The sequence below is a fragment of the Metopolophium dirhodum genome, chromosome 7 (assembly GCF_019925205.1).
Source record: "Metopolophium dirhodum isolate CAU chromosome 7, ASM1992520v1, whole genome shotgun sequence".
Taxonomy (NCBI): domain Eukaryota; kingdom Metazoa; phylum Arthropoda; class Insecta; order Hemiptera; family Aphididae; genus Metopolophium; species Metopolophium dirhodum.
The window spans coordinates 38071206-38083744 of NC_083566.1; the positions used below are offsets into that span (position 1 = coordinate 38071206).

Here is a 12539-nt window from a genome sequence, read left to right on the forward strand (position 1 = left end):
ATATAGAATTATATTTATTATAGCGGAAACGTGGGTGCTCTGTCGTCACAGTATATATTATTATAATATAATAATATAATATATCTTTTACGTGTGTGTGTGTGTGTGTGTGTCGTTATAACTCATTATATGACTCAATGTGAATAATATGCTACTGACTAATCTTCGATATTTACTTTTCCCTGAAGTTTAAACATTACCTCTTTTAGTTAAATTAGTTCAAAAAAAATCTTATAATATTTTATCATTTAAATATAATGTAGCAAAGGTATACTGTAAGTGTATAATATTATACATTATTGTAAAATCAGTAGAGTTATTATTATTCTTTTTGAAACCTTTGACAAGTATGTCACCTGGAAGTAACACCAGTGTCTATTAATCGAGCGTGAAATAACTCACATCAGATCAAATTAATATATTGATTCATTTTTATTATTATTAAAAGCTTTTGACGTACCTAACTGAATTATTTAAAAACTATGGTATAATTAATTTATTGTTTTTTTAAACTTGATTCAACCAAGTAGAAATTGTATTCATAACTTGGCCGGTCTTCATCAGTATTGCTGCAGAGTACCGACGGTGGTAATGCGGACACACAACAAAATATAATAATATTACTATTATTTTTATCATAATTTAATGTGACACGGTGTGGGGAAAAATTGTAACTCTAAACAGCTGGTGTATACGAAGGTATTGTATATTATATTATATTTTATACCTAGGTGTATGGATGATTTTTTGACTAAATAATAATAATTGGATGGACGTCACTCAAAACCGGTATAAAACTGGAAAATCCGTTCGGACTGTATTGTTGTAAGAACTGGCGTCTGCAGACAATCAAATTACCAGAACGTCACCAAAGAGCTTATTTATAATGTTTTCAACCCTTAGCCGCTCCGGTAAACGCCACAATGTCAACAGCGGTTGACAAATCGTTATAGACAAGTTAACGCTACCGTGTGAAAATCATTATAGTAAAACGTAAAATATTTATCGGAAATGAAGAAGCATTGAAATTATACACGTTCATTGGTGTATGAAGCAAATTTTTGTTTTAGAACAATCAGAAAAATATACAATTTTAATTTAAACTCAAGCCATATCTAGTAATAACGTAAATAGATAATTACTGCAGGTTTGATCTTCGATTTTTATACATTGGAATTTTCAGGATAATATTGTGCTTCGAAAGTATGAATTACCATTATAAATTGTTATAAAAAAAAATAAATAGTAAAAATAGAAAAATTCTGTTTAAAAAAAAAAAACTTCATAAGGATGTAAGCTTCAAAATATTTGAAAATTAGAAGTTTTAATAAATAATATTTCTACATAATATGAAATCATTATACTAAACAGCCATTTCAACGTTATAATTTTAAGTTTTTACCATTTTGAATTCTATTTGAAAGAATATATTTTGAGAATTAGATTAAGCAGAATATTGTATTAAGAATATCAATTTAAAAAATGAATCAGAAAAAATCTTAGTAAATTAGTTATACGTTTTTTAAATAACAATGTGGGGATAGGGGACCCAAAAAATTTCGGTCATTCGAAATTTAATTTTAGATTGTGAGCGTATAGCTTTATATTTACAATGAAGCGTGTTTTGTTGATGTGTGTCAACAACATTTGTGGTAGTAAAAATATCTGATTTTTGACATCAGCATCATTTCTGATAGAAAAGTGAATGTAGTTAGTGCATTCCCGAGGTCAAAAATAAAAATTCCTAGTAATTTTTGAAAGCGTCGGGAAAAACAAAAAAAAGTAAATAAATAAATAAGTAATGGGAATTTTAACAAAAACAAATTTTTGAAAAAATCGATTTTATTTTTTCGAGTATAACTCAAAAATTAATAACCGTATACACTTGAAATTTTCACCAAATATTTATATTAGCATATTCCATGTATGGTAAACAACTTTTAGAGCAATTTATAATTTTGAGTAATTTTTCGAATTTCGTAATTTTTTGTTAAATTATTGTTGATAAAAACTTTTTCACTTAGTAAAAAAGCTTGAAAAATTAATGCAAGGGTCTTCATAAATTGCTTTAATAGCAGTTTAAAAATATTAAAGATACATTTATACGATTTTTTTTATATGCATTTAAAATTAAAATTTTAACAAAGTTCATCCAAATCCCAAAAATTCGCAAATTATTTTTTAATTAGAAATTAATAAAAATGTTTAATTTTATAGCTAACATTAGAAATTTTAATAGAAGATTCCAAAAAAGTTTTTTCTACGTTTGTTAAAAATAATAGCTCATTGGACAGTATCGTTCATGTTTTATGAGCGTTTGATTTTAAATTGTTTACTTTATTTGAAATTCAGTGGTTTTTATATTTAATTATTTATACAACTCGACAACTAGTAACTACTGTACAGCATAGCAATACCCACTTGTCCAAGTTGTCCAACTTTTCATACAATGAAATTCTCAGAAAAATATTCTGCAATGAAACGATATGCAATTAAATATTAATTATATTTATAACGCTTCTCCGAAATTACATCAAAATAAAATAGTTAATAAATTATTTTTTTTGACATTTTGATTTTTTTACGTGATACATTCCGCGTACACAGAAATCTAAAATTTAAATTTCCAAATGGGATTGGATGCCAAGATATTCTAATAGTATAAGGTTAACAATACCAAGACTGGGTTAAAACATCTTTACAAAATCATCCCTTAACAAGATAATTTGTGTCGTCTTTTAATTTGTTAAAATATATTTACATTTGATATCAATATGATTGTGGTACATTAATTGTGATCTTTAATTGTTGTGATATTAAAAATCACCATATGCTTATATACATATTATACATATTATGCAAATATGAGAGGTAATAGATATGGTTCGAAAATAGCACACAAAGGTAGTTAAACTTTAACTATATTTTTCTCAATATACCCTGATAAAAACCTGACTGTTATTTTTTCATTTTATTTACCTGATATGCCAATGCATTTTAGCATATTTTAAGTACTTAACTTGCTTATATCTATATAGGTACTTTATTTGTAACAGACAGAATAGATACTCAATACATAATTTTATTCACAGTAAAACGATTCTACTTTTGTTGTAAAAAAAAAGTGATTACAAATTGTATAAATTACTCGAGCGAAATGAGAAAGATCTATTTTCATAACATTTCATAAAAAAAAAATATAAGAAATGTAAGTCTATGTCCAAAGCTACTGAAGTTACTCCTAAGTGTAGGTTAACAAGTTAAAAGTAAAATATTGAATAGTATATCTCTAGAATTTAAATTGACACAAATGTAAATATTGATAACTACACATTTTTTTGTATAATAACATTTACATTTTTCCACTAAATATATATAATGATTAATGACTAATATAGTTTACAATTTACCTTATAAGAACCGAGGTCATCCACGATACACACTATTATTGCTTCTCTGCCAACCGGAACCGTAACATTTTTTATCGGTTCAGCGAATTTGGGCATTTCTGAAAAAAAAATGAATTAATAAATTATTATAATATACTACCATAAGTAAATGCTTTTTTTTATTATTATAAATATGTTATACCTATTTATTTTTATGTTATTTTTTAGATTCTGACTTCTGATGGGAGCAAATGTATTGATTTTACAATAATGTGTTTTTTCTTGTATCTATAAACACTTTTTATAGTAGGAGTAACACTTCAATAGTTGTCGGCTAGATCAGAAGTAAAATATTCCTAGTAGTTTTCGAAAGTTTCAAAAAAAAAAAAAATAAAGGACAATTTGTGTATTTTTACACAAAACTAGTTTATGACAAAATGTTTTTTTGGTGATCTAACTCAAAAACTAATATATAATTGTAGTTTTTAGCAAATGTTTATTTTCTTATTTTCTATACATTATAAAATGTTTACTCTTTTTGAGCTATTTATAGACATTAACGTTGTACAATTTACGATTTTTCTTGATTTTTTTGGTTTTTTTCTACTGATGTCGGTAAAAAATTGTTCACTTTGTCAAAATTCTTAAAAACTTAAAACGAACTTCCTTATAATATTTATGATAGCTATTTAAATTTATTTAAGATATTATATTTTTATAATATGCAAGATTTTTTTACAAGCATTTGAAGTTAAAATGTTGACTAAATTCTTCATGTGATATGTATAAGAAAACTTCCTTTGTAGTCAAACATTTATAAATTATTTATATTTTTTAGTTAAGACTTAATTAATTACCTAGGTAATTAAAAATTGAATATAAGGCTCCTCGTAAATAATTCATATTGGAACCAAAATTCTAAAAAATATACATGTGTTATGCACAATTTTTTTTATAGACATTCGTTGTTCAAATTTGGACGATATTACATATTTTATCGAAGTTACTTTACGATCATCGGGTACCCACTTGTTTGCATTTTTTTTTTTTGATACCATATGTATAGTGTATACGCTTTGGCAGCTGGACCATTGGCCATTTTCGTATAATAACGTTTTGAAATACGCTTCGCACTTAATCGTATTTTATGTTTATAAGATAATTAATAATCTATTATGCATTTAAATGAAAAACAACCCTTTAAAATGCTTTCTAAGTTTATATGGTAAGCAACATATTAAATTTATTCAATGTACAAGAAGTAGCAGTAATAAAAATGTTTTAAATTTATTTCAGATGACATATAACTCAATATAATATTAAAACGATTTATCTAAGCGCGTTAGCCGTCACAAGAGATGGTTGCATCTGAGAAGATTGAAGAACGAATAGATTATGAGAATTGAGCAAAGCATAACTTGATGGATATGGTCTATATTTACGTAAAATATAGTATTATTGTACTACAAATTGGTAATTTATATCATTGTGACATTTTTTTTACGAGTAGCATGCGCATAGAGAATAATTGATTTATGAATATTGTTGAACTGATTAAAAAATGATTTATAAATATATAGATCAGCATTCCATATAAATTTAAGTCGATCTCTTGCAGTGATAATAATATATGACAATGCATTTATACAATTAATACGTCATTATGGATAATTATTAGAAAAAAACGCAACTAAAAGCTTAAATACGACGATTTGATGTGCAATATTTATTATTATGTTTAAATACCTATTTAACCTATTTGATAATTGCAGTCCATCTTCAAAACGTATATAGATTCTTATTTTTAATTTATAATTATAGGTAGGTATATGATTGCTTCTCCTTTTTTTTTTATAAAATAAATAATTATTTATAATTTGTGATACAAATTGTGTATAAATTACTAGGTTGTAATTAGGTTAGGATGAAGAGACTATTTTTAAGTATGCATAATATGATAATAAAATATTATATTCCTATAATATAGGAGAAATTACTGTATGGGTTATATAGGTAGGTATATTAAAGTACGATATTATATAACAATTATTTCGAGGTTTCATAAATCATTTGCTTCAATTATAAATTTAATTTTCACACCATTGTCCCATTATCAAAAATTTATATCACATTCAGAAATCAGAATTTATAAAATTGATTCAGTTATAAAACACACATGACTACACAATACATTACAGTAATGTGAATTACATCACGTGAATCGACGGTCAAACTATTAAACTTTAATATTTTAGCCATTAAACTGTATTGAAGTAATATAGGTAGTTATGGTATGTTGTTTAATCGTATTTAAACGTAATATTACTCCCATTTTGGTTACAAAAACAAATCGTATTATGATAAATGTATGACATTACTATATGTTACCTATGCGATAATATAGGTAGCGAAAACAGAAAATAATATTGAAACAATTGTAAATAATGTATAGCTTATACAAAATACTCGTCCCAACAGTAACAAGTATAGGTAGTTAGGTGAGTTAGGTACTATTGAATCAGTAGGTGATCAAAATACATTCGATCAAGCACTTCTTATCAGAATGCAGAAAAATATATACTCGCAAGACCATATTACCGAACACCACGTCATCTCACTCAACCTGGATTATTTATTCAGACCTGGTCAACAACAAAATAAAGATTAAAGACCTAATTAAATGTTTAAAACGTATCTAATGAACCAAATATAAAAAGTACACTTTAAACTTGAGAAACTTTGTTGTAAAACCAAATGAAAATAAAATCTTCCTGTAACCAACATAATGTATGTAAATAGTGAATACTAAATATACTTAATATTATGAAACTATAACGGTCAGAGCAGCCAAAATTGAATCACACTAAAAAAAAAAAATGTATCGTTCGGAAGCTATCATATTATTATTATGGATCACAGACAACAGAAAGTGAAGGTACTGTAGAGGATCAGCAGATCATTAACAAAACGTGTAATACTGTTATTATTATTATTACTATTTTTATTAAATTATTTTCAATTGAAACCTATCTGGATATAAATATTGGGTAATCGGACAAAATATCCCTGGAAAAAATCTCCGGAATAAATATCCACCTAAAAAAATCCCCAAAGCAACTACTTAGTTTTTAAATTATACAATACAGTAGCTTAAATACCTATAATATAATACCTAAATACAAAAATACCTATATAAAAATAATTATGGCCCGTTTTTAAATGCTCTAAGAATTATCCAAATATGTCCTAAAAAACATATTAACATCAATAATGTCCTTAAAAATGACCCAAAAATTGTTTAAACAATTTCCAAGCAAACAGAATTACCAAAAATGCAAAATAAAAGTTATGTTTTCAATTATCAGATGTATGAAACAGATTTTGCATTTGAAAAGCATTTCCTGCAAACCCTGCAGGTTAGTCCTGTGGGACTAATTTCCATTCAAATCTGGGAATTAGTAATAATAATACTAATAATAATATTGTCAGTCAGTACCTATAAGAAAAAGTTAGATCTCGCTCGCAGAAGTTGTTGGCAAAATCCGATGGTTAATATTATAATAACGTTAAATTAAAATAAGTAACAGCAAATTTTTTGGGCGAGATCACCATTATAAATTGTTTATCATGTTTTTCTGTATGTTATACAAACCCAACAAATGTTATAAATAAAAATAAAATAAATGTCGGGGTTGTGATTGATATTAAGACTTTAACAGACTTATTATACATACTATATCATTATTTCATCTGGTTAATGCTCGTCAATAATTGACAAGCAATCTGGTATGGCCATCAGTTCAGTATATAATGAAAACCTTTTCCCGTAACTGCTATATACTAATAAGACAAGAAAATATAATTCAATTTTATGCCATCATATCGGTTTAAAATTAATTTCAAACAAAGTTTGAAATACCTACATTATTACCTATACGTAATATTACCAATTTAATTAGTCAATTTAGTAAGTTTCTGACATGGTTGTTAATTTCTTCCATTTTAAATTTCTTTAAACTTCTCTGTGGTAGGTACGTTGCCAAAGTTTAATCAATTTTTTGAGTAATTAAAACTCACTAAAAAGCTTGCTATAAATATTATTATATTTTTCTTCATTCTTCTTATACGTACATACATGGGTGGGCGTGTGTGTGTGAGTGTGTTATATACAATGTAACTTTTACGACGTTACAAAGAAGGGTAACACAGCAAGTAAACAATGGAACGTCGAGAGAATGTTTTTGTCATACTAACCCCTCTAATATTTTCGTCAGCATGCTGAAAGTCATTGTTATAAATTGCCTTTTGTTCAATTGATTCAAAGAATAATATTTAATACGTGGAAATATATTATAACTTATAAGTATTATAAGCATTAAACTATACTGGTGATAAATATAATAAGACGCTTATTGTACATTAAATGTTTAGCTATTAAAACTGATAAAATTATTGTGTCAAACATGCAGATCGTATTCAAAATGTGATACTTAATATGGTTCATAATATTGTTATGTGAGTGGTTGAATATTTGACGCAACATTAAAAAAATATAATTAAGGATTCTTTAATAAATTATGGCGTTTAAAATAAATTTGAATATACGTTGTTTATTAATGTTTGAAAAAAAAATTTAGCATATTATTATTATTTATATTAATTATAAATATAAATATATTGATTTCAGTTATTCTAAACTAAATTAAAGTTTAAACTTAAGGGGCTCGGTGCCAGTTTTTCATATTATCCGAAATTCAATAAAATTTTATATTTTAGTTGGTACCTCAATTATAATACTTTTCCACTACTCTACTACCTGATACCTATTTAGGGGGGGGGGGGGTTGATAGGGACATAGGGTGTATTATATCGAAAAAAAATACTTCACGGGAATAACTCTTAGGCTTTGTAGAATTGTTGGATTTTGATGACTATTTTTTTATCTGAAAGAAGAAGACTTCTTACAGCCCGCATCGATCTCTAATTTTGTATTTTATTTTAAATAATTGTATAAAAAAATTTGTAAAAAATGCTTTTTATCTTGTATTTTTTTGGAAATATTATAAAGTTTGAGAATAAAATATTGAAAAAAAGAGATCGATTCGGACTGTAGAGTATTTCCCTCTAGCAATTAAAAAAAAAATGATGAAATTCGGGTTATTTTACAAGGTGGTATTGTTATTCCGCAGAGTGTATTTTTGAGAACAAAATGGCATCGGCACAGGGCGCCTTAAAGGTTTTCAGAAAATGTACTTCTTAGTAAAATAAAATACCGCTGTATAGTGTACAGCAGGGGGTCACCAAATGGCGGCCCGCGGATGAAATTTGATCGGCCCGCAGATAAAGAGAAAAGAAGCAATTTTATACGTTAACATGAATTATATTAAAAACAAATTCATATCCCGACTCACCAACGAACACCTTAAAATAATGATGAAGATAGTGACCACAAACCATAACCCCAACTTAAAGCAGCTAGTTGAGAGCAAGATCTGTCATTTATCACATTAAAAATATTAATTCATAATTCTTTCACTTATTTATTAAATGTAATTATATTTTCATTAGTTATAGTTATATAATACGTGTATATTATTTTTATTAAGAAATAAAATAGTTTTGGCCAATCGGCATATGATAATAAATATTATGTACTTTGAATTTGTACGGCCCGCGAGAATTTTCCAAATTCTTAATGTGGCCCGCGGAAAGTATTAATTGGTTGTACAGGTATAAGTTATGAGTGAATATTAGTTATACATATATATATACTTAAGAATTAATCATATGATTTTTTTGAAAAATGTCTTTTGTGTAACTATATAATATATATTAGTATTTATAACCTATATTTATATAACTATATTATACATATTATGTGACAAACGATTATTTTTTTTTTGACTTTATCGGTGGTCCAATCCAAATTGTGTTTATACTGAAAACAATAATTATTTTCATTTTTACTATAATATTGTAAAAATAAAATGTATCTGCTAGAACATTGAATAATACATAAAAATAAACATGGTGTTGCTTTAAATAGGATTCTTTATGGACAAAGTGTACATTTCATTTGTGATTTTTAACATATTATTCAGAATTCATTGTTGAAAATTAAAATTTCTGAAGACTGGTGGTCAAATGTTGAATATACTACAATCAATAGACTTCATTTCAAACTCGAAAACAATAAACAAATGCGCAAAAGTCAAGTGTACTAATTATGACCATAATATTATTGTTGTTTATAACTATAAAAATAATTAATTAATTAACTTTACTCCGTATTTAAACTCTCTTTTTTTTTTGTCTCTAATATTATATTTTTTTTTTGCCTCGTTAAATTTATTCAAGTTTATAGTGAGCAAATTAAACTGCTGGCAAAATACATTGATTAAACAGAAAGTAATGTTGGAGGTCTCATCAGGTAGATGACGGTAATGTATAAAGTGCGTGCCATGACGGTTCTTTATATAAAAGACGTATAATCCTAACAAGGTGTTTGACAATTAGGGTGTAGATTTTAAAATGACTTAATTTCGTTTTTTCTTCATAATATTTTACATTTTTTTTTTTTTTCAAAAACATTGCTATGTATAGTTAAGTTACAAAATCATACAATTATTAATATTTTGAGTGTATCCAAATTATTTGGGTAACCAAAATTCAATTATTGCACTAGTATTTTTTAATGCAAATCGTGTATACCTGGTGCTATATATGTGTATATTATGTAACGTACTAACGTACCTACTCGTGTCGCGAACTAGGTGGAAAATGATGCTTAATTCATCAACGTTTTTTGGGTGAAAGATAGTAAAGATCTGTATGTATTAAATAATTATTTTATCTGCTTATTTTACTGTGAAGCATAGACTGTAAAATGTAAATGTAATATGCTTTTGATCAAAGGTAGGTAAGTGGTTAAAAAATTAATTTTTTTTTTGTTTTTAACCTATTAACTTATTTGGTTTAAATGTTCATTGTTGTAACTTAACTTTTTATAGTTAATTACCTATTATTGTCAAAATAATCTAATTTATTACACAGTATAAAACGTCTTGATAAATGTTTGTGTAATTCAAACTAAAGGACTATGACTTTAAAATATTGTAACTTGAAATAACATTAAATTTTTTTAGCCGAGTTTAGTAAAGTTTGTTTTCTATCTAAACTTTAAACTTATCTAGTTAATTTTTTTTTTAATTTTTACTTAACTGGAGGCAATTTAATTGAATTAACTTAACTTGCCACTGTTAATTATCTCTATTAACTTTCCCACCTTTGCTTTTGATAATAATATAAAAACTAACGTTACTCTATTATCGTGGTCTAACCTGCAATGTTAATATCAAAAAAATTACATGGACGAGTAACAGCACATTTATATCAACAGATTTATATAAAAATGTGTGTAACGGTGATGTGATATCGGTGTGTGGCCAGTAAGATAATTATAATCATTGTAATAACAATGAATGACTACAACAACAATAATAAATAATAATAATAATACTAATAATAATGATAATAATATTAATACAGTGTAGTTGAGACTGTTGAGAGGGTGCTACAACAACAACATAAATATTGTCTTTGTTTATCTAATGCATAACACGAGTTGGTAATTCTAATAAACATCCTTCAAATATGCTTTTAGGTGGAACATACAGTTTCTAAAATGAAGGCAATATTTTTGATGACTGACATTCGTAATATAATATTGGTGACTACAAAAAAAGATACCCATTTTGAACGATACATTATAGTAATTTCAACATTAATTTGGCAATGGGTTTTAACTTTTAAATAATATTTTAAACCAATGGAAGTTATTTAAAAATGTATACATATCACGAATAATTTAACGATTTCATTTTATATCACTACATGAATAAACCATGATGATCATATCAACAGTGGTCATAGTTTAAAATGTCCTCTTTGTTCACCATTTAAGAATTAGACGTGTACAAAGTAGGTAGCCACGTACGTACATCACACATCACCAACAAAATATTCAGTCTTTGCTTACGTTTTTCTAAGTAAAATTGTACATATTATATTGATTGAAAACCAATCTGCCTTTATTCCGCTAACCATTGAAAACATAGCCATAATTTTCCTTTGAATAATGATTTAAACAAATGTTTTCAAAGCAAAACTTGAAACTCATTAGTCATTACTAGCGACTATACTTACTTATACAGTTATATGTTATGTAATTAATTGTTATGGAAATGTGGAAACTTCTTCATAATAGTCGACTGACGTATGACATTATAGTGACATAATATCATGTCATTAATTTGATAGCTAGATAAATAGGTACTTATAATAACATGTTATCGGTAGATAATATGAGTTCCCGACGACGATGAGTCTGTAAGTATAATAAATATTGTGTTTGCCTTCTCGTGGTGTTCACTGGATAACGATAAATGAAACTCAAATATTATTTAAAATTCATTGCCAACCTAATTTAAAAAAAAAATTAAAACGTCTTTGCGATGTAATCCCGCGGTATCTGGGCGACAGGGCAAAACGAATCGTGTCCAATTGTATCGACACTTACACAACACGAATGTTTATAATATAATAGATTTTGATATTTATCGCTTAAAACCTACGCTGATATGCTCAGTATGAGTAGTATGACATATTATGAGCAGAATCTGCCCAATGTAATACGTAGGTACACAAGGTAAACCACCAGGTAGGTCGCAGGAGCACCCCATTTTATTCATTCACTAAGCATTCATGAAAATTCTGATTTTTGGAGTTTACTTTTAAACCATATTTTCCAATACCTAAATACCTTCCTTACTTTCAAACCTATTGTCATGGAATATTATTATACTTAAAACATACAATTTAATAACTCGAACAAACTACTCGTTTGAATTTCCAATAAAATATTATATCAAAGTTTTCAAATAAAATATGAAATTCTTAACATTTTACAGTAAAAATGGCAGTTTTCGTAGAAAAAAAAAGAAGTTTGTGCTGCTACAGGACACTCTTAAAATGACATAAAATATCGAAGTATATGAAAATATGGTCTTTAAGTACCTGTAGGTTCCTATAGAGATTATAAAAGTCGTAATATAAATAAATGCATAATTAAAGGATAAAATATAGGGCTAA

The 12539-nt window shown here is 26.5% G+C and overlaps 1 protein-coding gene across 1 annotated transcript in view; it reads right to left on the reverse strand.

The window, feature by feature from the left end:
- LOC132948391 (neurotrimin-like) overlaps positions 1-12539 on the reverse strand; it is a 191783-nt gene that overhangs the window by 119069 nt on the left and 60175 nt on the right. Inside the window, exon 2 of the mRNA XM_061018830.1 lies at positions 3411-3508. Within this exon, the coding sequence (XP_060874813.1) occupies positions 3411-3508 (98 nt within the window). The remainder of the gene's footprint in view (positions 1-3410; positions 3509-12539) is intronic.